This window comes from Oncorhynchus nerka, linkage group LG5 (assembly GCF_034236695.1).
Source record: "Oncorhynchus nerka isolate Pitt River linkage group LG5, Oner_Uvic_2.0, whole genome shotgun sequence".
Taxonomy (NCBI): domain Eukaryota; kingdom Metazoa; phylum Chordata; class Actinopteri; order Salmoniformes; family Salmonidae; genus Oncorhynchus; species Oncorhynchus nerka.
Genome location: NC_088400.1, coordinates 15,843,103 through 15,865,356, shown reverse-complemented (window position 1 = coordinate 15,865,356; position 22,254 = coordinate 15,843,103). Strand labels below are relative to the sequence as shown.

Genomic DNA, 22,254 nt, shown 5'->3' with positions numbered 1-22,254 from the left:
GATGCGGCGCACAATTGGCCCAGCGTCGTCCGGGTTAGGGGAGGGTTTGGCATGCAGGGATGTCCTTTCCCCATTGTGCACCAGCTTCTGTGGCGGGCCGGGCGCAGTGCACGCTGACACTGTCGCCAGGTGTATGGTGTTATCTCCGACACATTGGTGCTTCCGGTTGGTTGGGTTGTGTTTCGAAGGTCGCATGGCTCTCGACCTTCACCTCCCGAGTCCGTACAGGAGTTGCAGCGATGAAACAAGTCTGTAACTACCAATCGGATACCACGAAAAAATGTCAAGCTTGATTATCAGCTGAAAGTAGCAGCAGCTTATTTTTATGAGATTGCTATGCAGCACCATGCACTGTGCAGCTTGGAGCTGCCCAACACACACACTCTTTGATGCATTCTGATTCATCTCAAAGGGATAAATAACTGATTAATGTACAGTGCATTCAGAAACTATTCAGACCCCTTTCCTTTTCCCACATTTTATGTTACAGCCTTATTCTAAAATGTATCAAATACATTTTTTTCTCTCATCAATCCACACACAATACCCTATAATGACAAAGTGAAAACAGCAATCGGGGAAGAAGGGCCTTGGTCAGCGAGGTGACACTCTACATTATATTCCATGTGAGTTCAAGATGGCGCCGACAGAGTTGGTCGCCTCGCTTTTAAGAAACTATGCAGCATTTTTTTTTTATGTATTATTTCTTACATTGTTAGCCCAGAAAATCTTAAGTGTTATTACATACAGCCGGGAAGAACTATTGGATACAAGAGCGACGTCAACTTATCAACATTACGACCAGGAATACCACTTTCCCAAAGAGGATCCTTTGTTCGGACCTCCACCCTGGACATTGCATCTAATCCCAAAACAACGTCGTCGCCGCAGGAGAGGCAGATGGAGAGGCCTCCTGGTCAGACTTAGAAGGTGAGCACACAATCCATCGCTTCCAAGCATATTACTCGCCAATGTCCAGTCTCTAGACAACAAGGTGGACGGAATTAGGGCACAAGTTGCCTTCCAGAGAGACATCAGATATTGTAACATTCTCTGTTTCACAGAAACATGGTTCACTCGACTCAGTACAACCACCGGGTTTATTCATGCGTCGCGCCAACAGAAACAAACATCTCTCTGGTAGCAAGAAGGGCGGGGGTGTATGCCTCTTGATTAACGACTCATGGTGTAATAATAACATACAGGAACTCAAGCCCTTTTGTTCACCTGACCTAGAATTCCTTACAATCAAAATGCCGACCGCATTATCTCCCAAGAGAATTATCTTCGATTATAGTCACAGCCGTGTGTATCACCGGGTAACCTTAGACAATAATGTCGATGTATACGCTGACTCGGTGAGTGAATTTATTAGGAAGTGCATTGGAGATGTTGTACCAACTGTGACTATTAAAACCTTCCCTAACCAGAAACCGTGGCTTTATGGCAGCATTCGCGCAAATCTGAAAGCGTGAACCACCACATTTAATCATGGCAAGGCGACTGGAAACATGGCCGAAATACAAACAGTATAGTTATTCCCTTCGCAAGGCAAACAAACAAGGAAAGCGTCAGTATATCGACAAAGTAGAGTCGCAATTCAACGGCTCAAACACGAGACGTATGTGGCAGGGTCTACAGACAATTACAGATTACAAAAAGAAAACAAGCCCCGTCGTGGACATCGACGTCCTGCTCTCAGACAAATTAAACAACTTCTTTGCGCGCTTTGAGGACAATACAGTGCCACCGACACGGCCCGCTACCAAAGACTGTGGGCTCTCCTTCTCCGTGGCTGAAGTGGGTAAAGTAATTAAACGTGTTAACCCTTGCAAGGCTGCCAGTCCAGACGGCATCCCTAGTCGCGTCCTCAGAGCATGCGCAGACCAGCTGGCTGGTGTGATAACGGACACATGCTTCAAGATGGCCACCATTGTTCCTGTTCCCAAGAAAGCTAAGGTAACTGAACTAAATTACTATCGCCCCGTAGCACTCACTTCTGTCATCATGATGTGCTTTGAGAGACTAGTCAAGGATCATATCACCTCCACCCTACCAGGTAACCTAGACTCACTCCAATTTTCTTACCGCCCCAATAGGTACACAGACGATGCAATCGCCATCCCACTGCACAATGCCCTATCCCATCTGGACAAGAGGAATACCTATGTAAGAATGATGTTCATTGACTACAGCGCAGCATTCTACACCATAGTACCATTAAAACTCATCATTAAGCTTGAGACCTTGGGTCTTGATCCTGCCCTGTGCAACTGGCACCTTGACTTTCTGACAGGCCGCCCCCAGGTGGTGAAGGTAGGACACAACATCTCCACCCCACTTATCCTCAAAACTGGGGCCCCACAAGGGTATGTTCTCAGCCCTCTCCTGTACTCCCTGTTCACCCATTACTGCGTGATCATGCACGCCTCCAACTCAATCATCAAGCTTGCAGACAACACAATAGTGGTAGGCTTGATTACCAACAACGATGAGATAGCCTACAGGAAAGGAGGTGAGGGCCCTCGAAGTGTGGTGTCAGGAAAATAACCTCTCAATCAACATCAACAAAACAAAGGAGATGATCGTGTACGCAAACTTCTGACTTCAACTGTATATATTGTATTTTATACCATCTTGTCTATGCCGCACAGCCATGGCGCATCCATATATTTATATGTACATATTCTTATTCCATTCCCTTACATTGTGTGTATAAGGTAGTCATTGTGAATTTGTTAGATTACTTGTTAGATATTATTGCACTGTTGGAACTAGAAGCACAAGCATTTCGCAACACTCACATTAACATCTGTTAACCAAGTGAATGTGAGCAATACAATTTTATTTTATTTGACCAGAATAGAAAGAGGAGTGGGAGGCCCCGGTGCACAACTGAGCAAGAGGACAAGTACATTAGAGTGTCTAGTTTGAAAAACAGACACCTCACAAGTCCTCAACTGGTAGCTTCATTAAATACTACCCGCAAAACACCAGTCTCAACGTCGACGGCCTAGGGGCAACTCTGGGATGCTGGCCTTCTAGGCAGAGTTCCTCTGACCAGTGTCTGTGTTTAGTTGCCCATCTTAATCTTTAATTTTTATTGGCCAGTCTGAGATATGGCTTTTTCTTTGCAACTCTGCCTAGAAGGCCAGCATCCCGGAGTCACCTCTTCACTGTTGACGTAGAGACTGGTGTTTCGCAAGTACTATTTATTGAAGCTGCCAGTTGAGGACTTGTGAGGCATCTGTTTCTCAAATTAAAAGTCTAATTGAAACTTGTTCTCAAAACATTATTTAATCACCTTTCAATAACCTATCATTTCCGTTCTCAGAACGTTAATGAAAACTTTCCGGAAACTATAGTAAGACGTTATCAGAACCTCTCTGCAAACTAAAATTGAACGTTGCCAAAACAGGTGAAATTTTCACTTCAGTTCTCAGAACATTCAGTTTCACCGGCCAGGAAACGTATAGCTTCGTTCCCAGAACCAATGGGAAACCAAAAACGTATGTTACCACAAATTCCAAGGAACCAAATGTGCTAGCTGATTCAATATTTGCCTCTTATCTTGTCTTTTTTTTAATCATAGCTGAATATCGCACAGAAGCCTTGACTGACTAGATGTTTAAATGCAGGCAGTATTGAATGTATTGATTTCCTTACATTATTTTCCTGTATGTCCAACTCCCACCCATGAATTTCTCGACATCCTTATTTGGGCGGAGAACGTCTTGAATGCATGTGCCATTTCGTTGAAAAGGCGTGAGATGGGTGTGGCTTCCCCACACATATCCAATGAAACCCCATTCATCTGTGGAAAGGGGCGAGGCCGCAGAGGGAAACCCTTGCAGTCTGTGGACGGGAGTTGGTGGAGGGGGCGGGGTTATGAGACGGAAGTGTCTAACTGACTGGTCCAGCTGTTATCGACTAGAAGAGACCATTCGCACCGGCTGACTTGGAAATGCAGAAAATGGAAAAAAGCTGAAATATGGCAACGTCTAGGAACCATAAGGACATGACGACAATTTAGAGGTACATAATGCACGACCTAGAATGAGTTTCATAAATGTAATGTCATACCAGAGAATTGCACTCAGGTTTGTACTCGTAGTTTGGAATTGCTAAATTATGATGACAACGATTGGTGCTAAGCTATGACATTGAACACACAGGACACGAAACCGACGAGGTCGTTTAAAGATACACATACCATTTAATACCAATATTACCGCAGATCCAGCCCGTGTATCGCTGTAGGTGGAATTTAAGGATACATTTCATTTCTAGTCGACATTGTTGCTTATCTGCGTCGATTGCTCGCTAGATCGGCAACAATGTATCTACTGTGGTAGCTTGTCGGCTATAACCGTAGCAGCTTTTATACAGGGAACTAGGCTACCCTAGATTCAGAACAGACAAGAGACGTAATCAGTATTTGCTTTAAATGGTCGCGTTGGAGTTGGTCATTGAAGAAAAAAATACATCTAGATATTCGGTTGGTGTATTTACCTTACTTCTAACGCGCGGGCATAGACACACTACACTGCATATAGACCGCATATAGATAAACACTGATAATCGCAATGTGTTTGATTGACAGGGCACATGGAGCCCAACGCAGCAGCTGTTAGCTTGCTAGCCACATAACGACCTTTGGGAAGTGAAACGTCAAGTAACAGTGTAGCCAGCCTGCCTGGTTGGTGCTATGTGCTTCTACCACATCTAACCCACGCAGCTTAACTCGAGTGTTTTCTGTTGTGGCTTGTTAGTGCTACTGCTATGCTTAGTCTGTGTAATTTTATCATGTAGCCTTGGCCTACCGTGGCTGAGCGAGTCAATGATTTCTTCTCATTGAGTTACATCACAGGACTAGCAGGCTGCAGTTGCAGCAAAGTCACTGCAGTTGGCGAGGCTGGTGTTTTGGAAGGCCTGTAGGCTCAAATTGTGGTCGGACAGCCTTTGTATTTATGTCCTCAATCCTCCCTCCCCACTCTCCCCCACATCCCCCTTTCTCGCTCATGCCTTCACTCCTCACCTCCCCCTCACCCACTTTTCCCCCTTCTCTCCCTCACTTCTCTCCTTTCTCATGTTAAACAGTAGGAAATAGGCCTAGAAGACACTGAGATAAGAAGAACCAAGTTAAGGAGGAAACATTGGCTTTACCCCAGGATTCATAAATGGACGACTACGGCTTCGGAGTCCTGGTGAAGAATAACTGCAGTGGCAACAAATCTGCTTTCCCCGTGAGGATCCCTCACCTCCAACCCTCCCACCTCAATCACCCCGCCAACCCCCCCAGCCCCCCTTCATTCATCAATAGCACCTCGGCCACCAATGGAGGAGGTAGCGCCTGGCTGTTCCCCTCCGTAACACCCCACAGTAACATGCAGGATGAGATCCTTGACTCCGACAAGACCAAAGCCCTGGACCTGCAGGAGAAGGCCCAGCCGCAGGCCCTCTCCCCTGGGCAGCAAGAGGCCAGAGGTGGCCTAGGGGAGCTAGATGGGTCTCTACCTGAGGACTGCTCCATGGAGAAGGGATCATTGGAGAGCAGTGGTGGGAAGGAGAAGTTTAGGGGTGGGATGGACTCTCCTCCGGTGCTGGGGGGGTTTGACTACCAGGACAGCCTGGGGATGGCGACGTCTGGAGCCCAGTCCACCACCACTACCTCCTCCCTGACCTCCTTCAACAACTGGTCCCCGGCCGTACCCTCCAACCCCTCCCCCGTGGTCAGTGAGGACGTTGGGAGCGGGTTCTTTGGCCCGGCCGGTTCCAACGCTAACGGACCCCCGATGCTTTTCCAGAACTTCTCCCACCACGCCGGGCCCGGCTTCGGAGGGGTGGGGGGTAGCTTCTCCCCCCAGATTGGCCCTGTCTCCCAGCACCACCCTTCTCCACACCCCCACCACTACCACCCCCACAACCAGGGGGTCCCCCCGCAGCACCGCCGTTCCCCAGCTTCTCCCCACCCTCCCCAGCCCTCCTTCCCCCCTCACCCCCACCGCTCTGGAGCTTTCACCCAGCTGCCCCACCTGGCCCCAGCCCAGGCAAAGCCCCCCTCCCCTTGGGGCAGCTACCAGAGCCCTGCCCCCTCCACCCCCACTTCCACGTCCTGGAGCCCTGGAGTGGGGTACGGTGGCTGGGGAGGGTCACAGGGGGTCCGAGAGTACCGCAGGGGCCTCAACGGAGGGGTGACGGCCCTCAACTCCATCTCACCACTAAAGAAGTCTTTCCCCAACAACCAGGTACTCTTCCAGCTAGTTATACTGCACACCTCCCGTTGAACAACCAGGTACTCTTCTAGCTAGATATACTGCACATCTCCCGTTGAACAACCAGGTACTCTTCTAGCTAGATATACAGCACCCCTCCCGTTGAACAACCAGGTACTCTTCTAGCTAGATATACAGCACCCCTCCTAGATTGAACAACCAGGTACTCTTCTAGCTAGATATACTGCACACCTCCCGTTGAACAACCAGGTACTCTTCTAGCTAGATATACAGCACCCCTCCCGTTGAACAACCAGGTACTCTTCTAGCTAGTTATACTGCACACCTCCCGTTGAACAACCAGGTACTCTTCTAGCTAGATATACTGCACACCTCCCGTTGAACAACCAGGTACTCTTCTAGCTAGATATACAGCACCCCTCCCGTTGAACAACCAGGTACTCTTCTAGCTAGATATACAGCACCCCTCCCGTTGAACAACCAGGTACTCTTCTAGCTAGATATACTGCACACCTCCCGTTGAACAACCAGGTACTCTTCTAGCTAGTTATACTGCACACCTCCCGTTGAACAACCAGGTACTCTTCTAGCTAGTTATACTGCACACCTCCCGTTGAACAACCAGGTACTCTTCTAGCTAGATATACTGCACACCTCCCGTTGAACAAGCTGGCACTGTGCTAGATATACAGCACCCCTCCCGTTGAACAAGTTGGCACTGTGCTAGATATACAGCACATCATACCTGCTAAGACTGGATGTCCCAAAGGCCTCAGACTGATGAGTACCTTAACCATAATCATAATGACCTACAATTTAACTAGTAAATTATTTTCCTTCATTTAAATGTTTTGCCAAACTCATTGTGCTTGATTTAGTTGGTTATGATATAATTTATTCACGCCTACAGCTAATCCAGCTAATACTGTTGTCTATTGAGCCTTAATATAAACTGCCTGTTATGCACATCAATGGTACAATCACATAGTACTGTCCCACATGTACTACATGGTACAGTCCTACAGAATATTTTCCTGTCTTCCAGGTTCCCTCTCAGAAGTATCTTCGTAACAACTCTGGGTTCAACCACAAGCCTTGGATGGAAGACAGCATGAGTCGCACTGACAACTTCCCTTTCCAGGTGAGTACAGAGATGAGCGAACTGTAGAGGGGAAAGTATATTCATCCACTCTTACAGGACAATGAAAGTGGAGTTAAAACATGCTTTTATATTGTTAAAACCAACACATGAAGCCTTGTTGATGCATTTTCAATTATGCACAATACAGTACACATCAAAGTAAATAAGAACAAATATGATCTAGTTATGAGAGTCTAGTAAGTAGAGCATCTGATAACATCAATCAGGCCAACTAAATGATTCAGCTCACATGTAAGTAACTCTGTATTATTGGATAAGTAGACTTATACATCTGTCATTGTGGTGGTAAGTGAATGCCAGGATGAGGCCTATTCCGGTAATGTGTTCATCCAAAATGGCACAATATTCCCTGTATAGTGCACTACTTTTAACCAGAGCCTGGTCAGAAGTAGTGCACTATATATAGGGAATAGGGTGCCATTTGGGAGTGAAACCCCAGTCTTCTGTCCTTGTTAGAGATGCAGCGCGTTAGAGATGCCACAACGCCTGTATGACAAATGTTGACATACTGTCATCTCACTTCTGCAGGTTTTGGCCCTGTTTGAAAATTGCAGATCTGATATGACCTGGATTTGCGTAAATCTAGTTTTATCTTTCCAGTCACATACAGATCACTGATTACTTCAAGGAATGGATTAATTGAAAAATAATCACTGTTTATCTACTTTTTATTTTATTTTTTATTCCCCTTTATTTAACCAGGTAGGCTAGTTGAGAACAAGTTCTCATTTACAACTGCGACCTGGCCAAGATAAAGCAAAGCAGTGCGACACAAACAACAACACAGAGTTACACATGGAAGGGGCATGACAGGGGCAGGGCCATGTGATACAAAGCAGTGCGACACAAACAACAACACACAGTTCCACATGGAAGGGGCATGACAGGGGCAGGGCCATGTGATACAAAGCAGTGGATTATCTACATCTGTAGATGTCTCTGTAGAATCAGATAAATACATTTAGTCTGTATTGTAGTTGATAAGCGTCACCACAGAACTTCTCCATGGACGTGTAACTGTTTAGAGGGTCTTAAGTTCCAGGATAACACAGGTATCATCTATTATCAAAGCAAAACTTTGTCAAGGGTCTAGATTAGAACCTACCACCTCTGGGTTCTAGAGTCAGAATGGTTCTATTTTCCTGTTCTTACATAGAACACCGCAGGCTAATCATCGTGTTCCCTGTCTCTGTGTGTCTCTCAGCAGGAGAGAGCCCGTTCCTTTGATGGCTTCAGCATGCACTCCCTGGAGAACAGTCTAATTGATATTATGAGGGCTGAACAGGATTCCTTGAAAGGTGAGTTTCTCTGTTTCATATAGTATGAAAAAACACCCTGGGCCTGTATTCACAAAGCATCTCAGAATAAGAGTGCTGTTCTTGAATCAGTTTTCTCTTTTAGAAAATAAGAAATATGATTATATGGTCGGGGGGACCTGATCATAGATCAGCAGTCTTCCTCTGAGATGCTTTGTGAATATAGGCCCTGGTATTCTGGAATACTCCAAACAATGAGAAAATATTAGCTGGACATACAGTAATGGCATATTTTTTATGTAGAGCTAGAGATTGATGTCACATAATTCTGACTGGTTGGTGAAATGGCTACACCAACACAAAGTGTGGTTGTACTGGATACTCATAAAAGATGATACTCGTTGATGTCATGTCTTTTCAAAGACATATCCTGCCGAGTTCCTGAGCTGCAGTAGAGCAGAGTAGTGGAAGCACAGACAGTCCTCTGAGTGGTGGGAGTACTGAGCAATACTCTTCTGTCTTAACCTGCTCAATCTCACACACCAAGCTACCTGTTAAAGTACCTCCATGCTGGCACTTTCATCTCTGCTCCACTCTCTATTCTCTCCACCAACATGAATTAAACATGACGTTTTGTCGCATCACATTTCTGAAGACACATTGTTTTTTGCTAAAACTGTCACTGTGTTAATGTAGGCCAGTCGATCCATCCTGATTATGCTCTAATTTCCCCTCTGATCACGTCTCGCAATCGGTTGGCTGTTAAGTCAGAGTTCTCTGGGTGCTTTGATGGTTCTGCTGCTCATCTCAATTCTCATTCTCCTCAGTACATCACAGAACAGCTACAGTTGTTAGAATAATAGCAGTATGCAGTTAGAATGCGGTGGCTGGATGGTGTTAGAATGCGGTGGCTGGATGGTGTTAGAATGCGGTGGCTGGATGGTGTTAGAATGCGGTGGCTGGATGGTGTTAGAATGCGGTGGCTGGATGGTGTTAGAATGCGGTGGCTGGATGGTGTTAGAATGCGGTGGCTGGATGGTGTTAGAATGCGGTGGCTGGATGGTGTTAGAATGCGGTGGCTGGATGGTGTTAGAATGCGGTGGCTGGATGGTGTTAGAATGCGGTGGCCGGATGGTGTTAGAATGCGGTGGCCGGATGGTGTTAGAATGCGGTGGCCGGATGGAGTTAGAATGCGGTGGCCGGATGCTGTTAGAATGCGGTGGCCGGATGGAGTTAGAATGCGGTGGCCGGATGGAGTTAGAATGCGGTGGCCGGATGGAGTTAGAATGCGGTGGCCGGATGGTGTTAGAATGCGGTGGCCGGATGGTGTTAGAATGCGGTGGCCGGATGGTGTTAGAATGCGGTGGCCGGATGGTGTTAGAATGCGGTGGCCGGATGGTGTTAGAATGCGGTGGCGGATGGTGTTAGAATGCGGTGGCCGGATGGTGTTAGAATGCGGTGGCCGGATGGTGTTAGAATGCGGTGGCCGGATGGTGTTAGAATGCGGTGGCCGGATGGTGTTAGAATGCGGTGGCCGGATGGTGTTAGAATGCGGTGGCCGGATGGTGTTAGAATGCGGTGGCCGGATGGTGTTAGAATGCGGTGGCCGGATGGTGTTAGAATGCGGTGGCCGGCTGGAGTTAGAATGCGGTGGCCGGCTGGAGTTAGAATGCGCATATTATTTTGCCTTCTTACTGACTTCTGTCTGTTCCTCTCCAGGTCGCTATGGTTTCTCTCACCAAGGCGGAGACATGTCTTTGCCCATGAATGGTATGGAAATGTTACTTTACCTCAATACTATAAAGTTTATATCTTTGTTCAGTCATTCACAGTAGTGGTAGTAAATTGGATGCGATTTGTTAATGGGATTTACATTATTTTGTAATCCTGTGCTGTTAAGAGTTGGTATGAAGGTTGTTGTCTCTTGTTTTACATGCAGCTAGGAGCTATGGCAGACGACGAGGTAATGCTAAACCCAAAATGTCTTCATGTTTTAGCTACCATCAAAGCCTCGATTCCGTCTGGTTTGGCCTCGCTGTGTAATAGGGTACTGTTTCAGATATGTGTTTTCCTCCCGACTCTGACTTTCACTGAACCTGCAGAGGAAGACTTAAGTCCCCAGGGAGGATTTGAAATGAGTCTTTATTTTGATGTAAAAAAAAATAGAAAAAAAAGTATTAATTCAATCCAAATACTATAAGCCTGGTAGAGTTCCAGCTCATCTGTGTTGCAGTCGTGCTGACTGACCGTCTCACAGATTGCTATATTAACAACGTTTAACACTTGTGGTTGGTATGAGAGCGACAGCAAAAATGAGGATGACCTGACAGGATTGTAGACTGCCTGTTTCCTGCTGGGCTTTTGTGACGTGGCTGTGGTGGCTTGCCCCTGGACTTTAACAAAGCATTATGTTGCAAGTGCTTGAGGAAATTGTGGTTGGTTTCATGATCATGGTTCTCATTTGTCTTCACAATAACATTTATTTGGGTAAAATCTTACCCTTTTTCCAAAACTGAGTCAAACGGAGCTGAGCAGAGCTATACCAAGCTGGCCTGGTTAAACATTCACAATAATTGCTGGAAGGGACAATGTGTAAATGAAATATCGGAGTCGGCACAGTATGGTTTGGAAAATTCTAACCACAAATGGGTGCAAAGTGGCCAAATAAATCCAGGGTGTCTGGGTTAGTACGGTTTGAGTATCTCTTTCTCTCTGCTCTCCAGGTCACTCTAACCTGTTCCCCATGGGGGACGAGCACTCCTTCGGAGAGGACGAGTCAGGTGACCAGGGACTTCCTGGTTTAGGATCCGCCCACTGTTTCCCGCAGCTCAACGGAGAGCGAGTGGAGAGGTACTCACGCAAGGTGTTTGTGGGAGGACTGCCCCCCGATATAGACGAAGGTATTGATCAATGAACAGAATATTGCACCTTCTACAATGTTGTTTTAGGATTCTAAACAATCGTCTCTGTTTTCTATGGTAATGGGCCCTGACATATGATGTCATAGAGGCTGTGGACCACCATTGCAGGTTCCTGAAGGCTAGTTGACTGTGTAGTTGACTAGCTTTGACTCTTTCATTCTCAGATGAGATCACCGCCAGTTTCCGCCGGTTCGGTCACCTGTTTGTCGATTGGCCCCACAAAGCTGAGAGCAAGTCCTATTTCCCACCCAAAGGTGAGTCTGATATGGTCACATTGGCCAGGGAATACTCTGTGCCCTGGTAATGAAGGGAATACTCTGTGCCCTGGTAATGAAGGGAATACTCTGTGCCCTGGTAATGAAGGGAATACTCTGTGCCCTGGTAATGAAGGGAATACTCTGTGACCTGGTAATGAAGGGAATACTCTGTGCCCTAGTAATGAAGGGAGTACTCTGTGCCCTGGTAATGAAGGGAATACTCTGTGACCTGGTAATGAAGGGAATACTCTGTGACCTGGTAATGAAGGGAATACTCTGTGCCCTGGTAATGAAGGGAATACTCGGTGCCCTGGTAATGAAGGGAATACTCGGTGCCCTGGTAATGAAGGGAATACTCGGTGCCCTGGTAATGAAGGGAATACTCTGTGACCTGGTAATGAAGGGAATACTCTGTGACCTGGTAATGAAGGGAAATGAGGGTCATGAGAGTATTGAGCGCTTTCTTTCCCCTCTTAAGGTTATGCATTCTTGCTGTTCCAAGACGAGAGCTCTGTCCAGGATCTGATTGATGCCTGTATCGAGGAGGATGGCAAGCTCTACCTCTGTGTCTCCAGCCCCACCATCAAGGACAAGCCTGTGAGTGGAGCTTTACGTGTGTGTGTGTGTGTGTGTGTGTCTGGCTAGTGTGAGACAGTCTGTCTGAGTCTCCCACACACCGAGGCAGTATTTAAAAATGTTTTTAACTGTAATTAAACTTCTTGGTTGGAGTTGTCTGTCCTCCTTGTCAGTCTAGCACTGCTGGTATAAATAGTTGTGAGATTTCCCCAGTCCACCCCCCTAGTTCTGCCCAGTCCACCCCCCTAGTTCTGCCCAGTCCACCCCCCTAGTTCTGCCCAGTCCACCCCCCATGGTTCACATCTAGTTGTATGGACATTGAAAGAGTTTTACAGATGTTATATGGAATTTGTTACAGCCTTTTCTAGATGTTGTTTGAGTGTTAAATGGGTGTTATCTGAACGTTGTCTGGCCATGCCTGTGTGTTCCTCTAGGTCCAGATCCGTCCCTGGAACCTGAACGACAGTGACTTTGTGATGGACGGCTCTCAGCCTCTGGACCCCAGGAAGACCATCTTCGTAGGGGGGGTGCCACGTCCTCTACGCGCAGGTACTGGACTGTGTTTCTGTGTCTGTGAAGAATGGTGGGGTGGAATGGGGTGAGAGAGTGGAAGAGCTAAAGACCCTGAACTACAGTCGTAATGCCTAGGCTTTAGCTCAGCAGTCTGACAGACCCAGTCAGCCACATCATCAGCCTATATGTGTTAATGTTCCAGTGGAGCTGGCCATGATAATGGACCGTCTGTATGGAGGAGTGTGTTACGCTGGCATCGACACAGACCCTGAGCTGAAGTACCCTAAAGGAGCGGGCCGTGTGGCATTCTCCAATCAGCAGAGCTACATCGCTGCTATCAGCGCTCGATTCGTTCAGCTGCAGCACGGCGAGATCGACAAACGGGTGAGTCAGTCTGGTCTGTGGTAGTTTAGCGGAGCCACATACGCCGTGCATTTTGTCCAGGAGAAGAACCATAGAGACCTCACGCGCACACAATAGCTAAGCTACTAAATGGAGCTGGGTCTGAGCTTCTCCCCACGAGTTTATCTTGTCTCATTCCATCTGGGTATGTTTCATCTCCTCCCTCCCTCTTTCCCCTTCTGTCCTCCCCCAGGTGGAAGTGAAGCCATACGTGCTGGATGACCAGCTGTGTGATGAGTGCCAGGGGACACGCTGTGGGGGGAAGTTCGCTCCCTTCTTCTGCGCTAACGTCACCTGTCTCCAGTACTACTGTGAGTACTGCTGGGCCGCCATCCACTCCCGGGCCGGACGAGAGTTCCACAAGCCACTGGTCAAGGAGGGGGGTGACCGGCCCCGACACATATCCTTCAGGTGGAACTAGGGAGGGAGAGGGTGACTGGCTATGTTGTAGAAAATAAATGCACTTTTCTTGTTTTCTGGTTCCTATTTAGTTTTGAAAATTAATTTAAAAGCTTAATTTAATCTTTATTTTTTTAATCAGACCTTCTCAGAACAGTAAATGCTAAGAAGGACAACTAAGTGAAAGAAATCCCGTTTTGAATTTAAGTTAAGGTGTGCATGAGTACTTGGATGCATTATTAGATATGAGAAGTGTTTCTTCTGACGTGACTGTACTTTATTTTCTCACATTAGCTGGCAAAGCTGCTTACATTTGTTGTCAAGAGTAACATAACATTTGAGTGAGGTATGTGCTGCACCTCAATCAGTATATTAACTAGAACAGTTGTGTGTTAAAGGGTACACTTATTTTTGTTAATTTACGCATGCAGGATTAGGTTGATATTTGTATCGTTAACCAAAGTTTGAGAGTAACTGGTCGGGTTAAAGTTCAATAGTCAAAGAAAACCACTGCAGAAGGGCAGACTGACTGACAATTCCCTTCATCATAAATAAACTGTTCAGAATACATGCAGGATTATTTAAGAAAATATTATCTTCTCGGGCCTGGCAGCGATTACTGGCATGTGTTTGTAGATCATGGTTTTAAATTGACTCTTTGTAGCCAAAATGGGAAAACCAAAGATTGGCCTAAAAACAAGTGATCAACGGCAGTTGATTATCTGAGGGGTTTAAGAACTATAAGACTCCATTTTCAGGTTCAGAAGGTCAGGAAGGCTAGTGCTGTTTTAAGTTGTTGAATTGTGGAGAGAGGGGAGAAAGTGTCTTTGGAAAGACAGGCTTCAGCTGATAGACTACAGCCCTAGCTGTCTAGGCAGGGATCAGGTATTGGCAGTAGTATTAGCTCACTTTATATTGTCAGGGATATTAGCACTGGATGCTAACATGCTAATATTGTAGTACTAGTAGGAATTCACAGTACAGTGGTAGCTAGCTACAGTGTTCCCTGAGTGACTCATAGTATGTAGCCTGGTCGTGGCCTGTATGTGCTTCAGTGTTGAACCAACTCCTCTGCCTATCCTTGTCCAGCTAATTAACACAGAGAGTTGGCTAAAGCACAGACAGACTGGACAACCAGGCTAGTCTCATGGTGATCTGATGCACTCTCTCTCCCATGACTGGAGTGTAGAGGAAATGGATCCGAACTGTGGCAAATGGATACGCTAGTGGATCCTTGCTGTGGAGGATGAATACGTTAGTAGCTGGACACTCTGAAGAACTTACTGTCACAGAGATAAAGATATTATTTTATACATGGCCTGCTGATTTTTGTACAGTGTTTTATAGCTGATTATTTTGTCATGAACATATAAATTTATTATGCACTACTTTTCTAAATATTTTTTTCAATAGTCGTTTTAGGCACATTTTTCATAAGATGATAACTCCTTTTGCAATACCTCATTTTTTTTCCACTTGATGAGAAATAATTTTGTACCTTTGTTACTAAGAGATCTGCATTTATTGTAAAACTTAATTTAAAAAGAGAAAATTAATGATATTAATATAATTTTCAATTTAGCTTTTTATATATTTAAGTGCTGGTAAATCTTAAATTGTCTGGTCCATTGGTGTGATTGTGTAAAGGAAAGATAAACAGCCAGACTACAGATGGTTAGCCAATCGTGTACAGACTTCTCTTTCATAATAATAAACCATAAGTACTGGATCTTAAGGCATGAAGAGACCTTTCTAAACTTATTTTGATAGTCTTGAAACATATATTCAGCTTGTAGTGGGTAAGGAAAATTTAGATTCCATTTTTTGACTTTGGTGGATGAGTAAACCCTTATTCCCTTGTATCATCAGAGAGAACGATGACCGGTGTTCTAAAAACTAGATTCTCTTTCTGGAACTACCTGAATGTTCCAGAACGTTCCAGTTATTCTATGCATGCATAACGTAATACACAATAACAACATGACTATTGGCTAGTGTTAATGCAGGAAACTATTGTAATGCGCTAGACAGCTTTCCTTTTTTATTTTTGTTTGAGTTTTTAGTTCTCTCTTTCAGATCACCTCCTAATATCTAGCTTCTCTTTCTCTCCTCAAGTCTGCATCCCTCGCAGGCAGGCAGGCAGGCAGGCAGACGCACGCAGACAGGCAGGCAGGCAGACAGGATACCAGAGTGATAACACTTATACGAGTTTAGCCATATAGACACTTCCTAAAAGAGACTTGATCACTCCACCCCTGTGATGTGGCTTTGGGACATAGACTTGAATGTGATTCATGTTGCAAGTTAACTTTGAGCCCTTATGTGCAATCCTTCTTTCCTAAAACAGTTTCTCTCATTCTGCAATGTAAACTCATATAAACCATGTAAACATGAAAACAGGATTATTTTTTTCAGTCTACTATTCATGCTGGTGTCTGCAAAGCGAAATGTTCTACTAATATATAAATATATATATGTGAATTTATTTTTAAACATTTGTTTTGTGCTTATTCAATGATTTTGCTACTACCATGCTACTGTGATTGAGAAAACATTGTATATACTAGGTTGGTGATGTATTTTGTTATATTCTCAATTGAAATGTAACACTTTCATTTGGATCAGATTTTTATATTTTTTTGGGGTGATGTGTTAAACTTGTTGATGTCTAGGTTTTCTAATTGCTGTATTGTGCATCACATTCAGAGGAATAATGTCTGTTAGTATTACTTGATTGCGAAACATGCCAATAGTTTTTAATGGTATGCTGGGAAGGTTGTATTTATTGATATATATTTTTTACTTGAGACATCATCTTGATTTTTATTATGTAATTTCACATTTATAAGTTCTGATTTGTACCCCCCCACACACACACACACACACACAATTATGTTGTGCTAATTAAAGATGTCAGTTTTTATAGTTGGTTTGTAGAACTGAAGTAAAATAAAAAACCAGATCTAATGTCCTATAATCATCTGCAGCCAACTATTTAGAACTGTATGCATACAACATTTGAAGTATGTGTATTGTGAGATGTTGAAAGAATAAAACTCAGCTGTGAGGAGAAGTGGTTGTGGTCAGTTCCTTGAGGAAAGCAAGGCATGTGTGCTGCTGAAAGTGTACATGTGCTGGAAATGGACAAATGTGCACCGGGTTTGTTTTTTCTCCCCGGTACATTCCTTTTGAACCCTGCACCCAAATATGAATTGCTATTTGACTCATGCACTACAACACCTCATTCTGTTACTAAAGTGGACACTTAACTCCACTCATGGATTTAAAAACATTTGATTGGTATAAATTGGATTGAGGGAGTTTAGCACCAGTCCATTCATCGGAGGGGAGTGTACACTTCATGGAGGTTGTACCTCTTCACTATACTCACCCCATCTGCATTGTTTTGTTCCTCCTCCTCACAATACCCACCCCATCTGCATTGTTTTGTTCCTCTCTTTAATTGGACTTCATGGAGGTTGTTGTTCCTCCTCACTATACCCACCCCATCTGCATTGTTTTGTTCCTCTCTTTAATTGGACTTCATGGAGGTTGTTCCTCCTCCTCACTATACCCACCCCATCTGCATTGTTTTGTTCCTCTCTTTAATTGGACTTCATGGAGGTTGTTCCTCCTCCTCACAATACCCACCCCATCTACATTGTTTTGTTCCTCCTCCTCACAATACCCACCCCATCTGCATTGTTTTGTTCCTCCTCCTCACAATACCCCCCCATCTGCATTGTTTTGTTCCTCCTCCTCATCATTGTTTTGTTCCTCCTCATACCCATCCCATCTGCATTGTTTTGTTCCTCTCTTTAATTGGACTTCATGGAGGTTGTTCCACCTCCTCACAATACCCACCCCATCTGCATTGTTTACTTCCTCCTCCTCACAATACCTACCCCATCTGCATTGTTTTGTTCCTCCTCCTCACAATACCCACCCCATCTGCATTGTTTTGTTCCTCTCTTTAATTGGACTTCATGGAGGTTGTTCCACCTCCTCACAATACCCATCCCATCTGCATTGTTTACTTCCTCCTCCTCACAATACCCACCCCATCTGCATTGTTTTGTTCCTCCTCCTCACAATACCTATCCCATCTGCATTGTTTTGTTCCTCTCTAATTGTGTAAAGTGTGTTGTGAACTTGACTAGAAGGGTAGAGAATTGGACGATAACCTTTCAGTGCAGCTGTGTGTGATGGTGTGACAGACGGCGTCAGTGGTTTCTGACACATCTGGCCTGCTGTGCTGAACCAGGTCAGGCAGGGCTACTTATAGATTCCGGCAGATCCAGCCTGGACCTTTGGCTCCTGATACCAACAACGACAGATACCTAGAGGTTTGAGAATACTGGTCTCAGCAGGCCACTGCAATTACAGTTGAATTTGGAAGTTTGCATTACACCTTAGCCAAATGCATTTAAAACTCAGTTTTTCACAATTCCTAACATTTAATCCAAATGTTTCGGGTAGCCTTCCACAAGCTTCCCACAATATGTTTGATACATTTTGTACCATTCCTCCTGACAGAGCTGGTGTAACTGAGTCAGTCAGGTTTGTAGGCCTCCTTGCTTGCACATGCTTTTTCAGTTCTGCCCACAAATTTTCTATAGGGTTGAGGTCAGGGATTTGTGATGGCCACTCCAATACCTTGACTTTATTGTCCTAAAGCCATTGTGCCACAACTTTGCTTGCAAGTATGCTTGGGGTCGTTGTCCATTTGGAAGACCCATTTGCGACCAAGCTTTAACTTCCTGACTGATGTCTTTGTTGCTTCAATATATCCACAGAATTTCCCTCCCGCATGATGCCATCTATTTTGTGAAGTGCATCAGTCCCTCCTGCAGCAAAGCACCCCCACAACATGGTTGGGAAGTTGTTCTTTGGCTTGCAAGCTTCCCCCTTTTTCCTCCAAACATAACGATGGTCATTATGGCCAAACAGTTATATTTTTGTTTCATCAGACCAGAGGATATTTCTCCAAAAAGTATGATCTTTGTCCCCATGCGCAGTTGCAAACTGAAATCTGGCTTTTTTATGGAGGTTTTGGAGCAGTGGCTTCTTCTTTTGCTGAGCGGCCTTTCAGGTTATGTCGATATAGAACTCGTTTTACTGTGGATATAGATACTTTGTACCTGTTTCCTCCAGCATCTTCACAAGGTCCTTTGCTGTTGTTCTGGGATTGATTTGCACTTTTTGCACCCAAGTACGTTCATCTCTAGGAGACAGAACGCGTCTCCTTCCTGAGCTGTATGACGGCTGCGTGGTCCCATGGTATTTATCTTTGCGTACTATTGTTTGTACAGATGAACGTGGTACCTTCAGGCATTTGGAAATTGCTCCCAAGGATGAACCAGACTTGTGGAGGGCTACAATTTTTTTCTGAGGTCTTGGCTGATTTCTTTTGATTTTCCCATGATGTCAAGCAAAGAGGCACTGAGTTTGAAGGTAGGCCTTGAAATACATCCACAGGTACACCTTCAATTGACTCAAATGATGTCAATTAGCCTATCAGAAGCTTCTACAGCCATGACATCATTTTCTGGAATCCAAGCTGTTTAAAGGCACAGTCAACTTAGTGTATGTTAACTTCTGACCCACTGTAATTGTGATACAGTGAAATAATCTCTGTTAACAATTGTTGGAAAAATGACTTGTGTCATGCACAAAGTAGATGTCCTGACCAACTTGCCAAAACTATAGTTTGTTAACAAGAAATTTGTGAGGTGGTTGAAAAAATGAGTTTTAATGACTCCAACCTAAGTGTATGTAAACTTCCCGACATCAACTGTATGTGCTATTGAATTTCTGTATGGCAAAAATCTTATTTTCATCAATCCATTTGGTTGGCAGTGGCAAATTGTACTGCTCTTTTGGTCAGCAAGTGACAACACTAATGTTTACCGGGCCCCCCGGGTGGCGGAGTGGTTAAGGGCGCGGTAGGGATATCCTTGTCTCATCGCGCACCAGCGACTCCTGTGACGGGCCGGGCGCAGTGCACGCTAACCAAGGTTGCCAGGTGCACAGTGTTTGCTCCGACACATTGGTGAGGCTGGCTTCCAGGTTGGATGCGCGCTGTGTTAAGAAGCAGTGTGGCTTTGTTGGGTTGTCTATCGGAGGACGCATGACTTTCAACCTTCGCCTCTCCCGAGCCCGTACGGGAGTTGTAGCACTGAGACAAGATAGTAGCTACTAACAATTGTATACCATGAAATTGGGGAGAAAAAAGGGTCAAATTAAACATTTAAAAAAATGTAAAACCACTAATGTTTACCAAATAAGTGATTAGCAGCTAAATTGAGAATGAAATAATTGTGCGTTCTGGCATCCTCATCGTTCTTTCTTCTCTAACTGGATCAATAGATTGTTTACGGACTGGGCACATGCGGCTAATCCTAATCCTGCTCGAGGTACGGTACGGGCTGGAGATTCGAGAAACTGTCCGTTTACTGGCCTAGCAGCATTTCTCTAGCTAGCTAATAACTTTAGCTAGCAAATGTTAACTTCAAGTTATTTTTGTTAGACAGGCAGAAATAAGATGCCAGGTGCTCAGTTCAAGGTTGTTTGCATGCCAAGTTTTGGATCTTAATCCTCTCGATATAGTCAAAGATGTACAGCAATTGAAAGAATACCTGATCGAGTGGCTCACAGAGGAGACGAGATGCAGTTGTCAAAGAAAAAGATCAAATTAGCGAAGTGTAACAACAAACCCGCACTGTCCAAGAAGAAACGAAAGGACGAGAGAACTTCGGTACGATGCTGCAGGAGAACAGGAGCATCAAAGAGCCTGGACTCCCTCAGTCAGAGCAGTCAGGTTATACATTTAACTCCGATTGAAGACTAGATTACAATCTGTAATTGATTATTCCATTCCTCTCAATCTCAGGAATGGAATAGTTTTCTTTGTTTCCCATGTTATTATCAAATCAAATCTTATTTATTTATATATCCCTTCGTACATCAGCTGATATCTCAAAGTGCTGTACAGAAACCCAGCCTAAAACCCCAAACAGCAAGCAATGCAGGTGTAGAAGCACGGTGGCTAGGAAAAACTCCCTAGAAAGGCCAAAACCTAGGAAGAAACCTAGAGGAACCAGGCTATGAGGGGTGGCCAGTCCTCTTCTGGCTGTGCTGGGTGGAGATTATAACAGAACATGGCCAAGATGTTCAAATGTTCATAAATTACCTGCATGGTCAAATAATAATAATCACAGGCAGAACAGTTGAAACTGGAGCAGCAGCACAGCCAGGTGGACTGGGGACAGCAAGGAGTCATCATGTCAGGTAGTCCTGAGGCATGGTCCTAGGGCTCAGGTCCTCTGAGAGAGAGAGAGAAAGAAAGAGAGAATTAGAGAGAGCATACTTAAATTCACACAGGACACCGAAGAGGACAGGAGAAGTACTCCAGATATAACAAACTGACCCTAGCCCCCCACACATAAACTACTGCAGCATAAATACTGGAGGCTGAGACAGGAGGGGTCAGGAGACACTGTGGCTCCATCCGAGGACACCCCCGGACAGGGCCAAACATTATGATTTTGTTTTGCCCAAGTTTATGGACAACCTGGAAAATGTGCTGATTTGAGATGGAATTAAGGTTATGTTACCTGTAACGAAACAGGTAATGTACACCTCCAGAAATCTGTTCATTTAGTTTATTCTTTAATATACTCTGGTTGAAGAAATTGACTGTTGGTTTTGTTTTGATGGGGAATACAGATTTTCACTGTTGTCATGGGGAAAGAAGAGTTCTGAATTAAAACAACTTCTTGAGTTGGGTGGGACTAAGGTTTAAGAAGGTGTGAACGATGCTAAATGGGTGTAGACAAAGAGCTCTCCAGTAGTAGTACCAAAACATTCAAGGGCCATTTTCTCAAAAGTGGGTTTCAAGTTGATCAACTTTAAAAGCAGAATTACTTTCCCATTGTTCCTCAACTGCAGTGTACGAAATACCATTTTCTAGCTTTGAGTCTCTACTTTTATCCATTGTAAAAAATAAAATAAACATTTTAAAAAGCATTTTCAAATGTTGCTACATAATATCGAAGTGGTCAGGCACATTTCCGTTATTTCTGGTGAGCTATAACAGGTCTGCCACCCCTCCTGGAGAGCTACTTCTGAGTATGCATGCTGTTGCACTAGCCCTTCTTCCTTATGGAGAATCTCTTTTTCCACTAGAGGGAAGTGTCTCTCCTGTGTGTGTGTGTGTGTGTGTGTGCGTGTGCGTGTGCGTGTGTGTGTATGCGTGTGTATGTGTGTGTGCATATGCGAATGCGTGTGCATGTGTATGTGTGTGTGTGTGTGTGTGTGTGTGACAGACAATATTGTACACTCAGCCACCTAAAAGTTGAATACACAGCTCAACTTCCTAAGTCAGATGTTCTCAGTTGAGCCTAGAAGAGTCCCAATGGCACCCTATTCCCTTTAGAGAGCGCTACTTTTGACCAGGGCTCATTATAGTGACCAGGGCTCATTATAGTGCACTACTTTTGACTAGAGCATATGGTTCTGTTTCCTGCTCCT

General features: G+C 44.8%; 1 protein-coding gene across 6 annotated transcripts; it reads left to right on the top strand.

Annotated features, from left to right (window-relative positions):
* Window positions 1–3,885: 3,885 nt before the first annotated feature.
* LOC115124723 (cytoplasmic polyadenylation element-binding protein 4-like) lies at window positions 3,886–16,795 on the top strand. Of its 6 annotated transcripts, none has more exons than XM_029654189.2 (12): window positions 3,886–4,035; window positions 5,104–6,248; window positions 7,282–7,377; window positions 8,603–8,696; window positions 10,374–10,424; window positions 10,594–10,617; window positions 11,378–11,554; window positions 11,740–11,829; window positions 12,311–12,429; window positions 12,843–12,957; window positions 13,124–13,305; window positions 13,517–16,795. In XM_029654189.2, the coding sequence occupies exons 2-12, from the start codon at window positions 5,181–5,183 to the stop codon at window positions 13,742–13,744; spliced, it is 2,244 nt and encodes a 747-aa protein (XP_029510049.1). In that variant the 5' UTR covers window positions 3,886–4,035; window positions 5,104–5,180; the 3' UTR covers window positions 13,745–16,795. The 6 variants fall into 6 exon arrangements, with proteins under 6 accessions (XP_029510049.1, XP_029510050.1, XP_029510048.1 ...); XM_029654190.2 differs by having other exon boundaries at window positions 5,101–6,248; window positions 8,606–8,696; XM_029654188.2 differs by having other exon boundaries at window positions 5,101–6,248.
* Window positions 16,796–22,254: the final 5,459 nt, after the last annotated feature.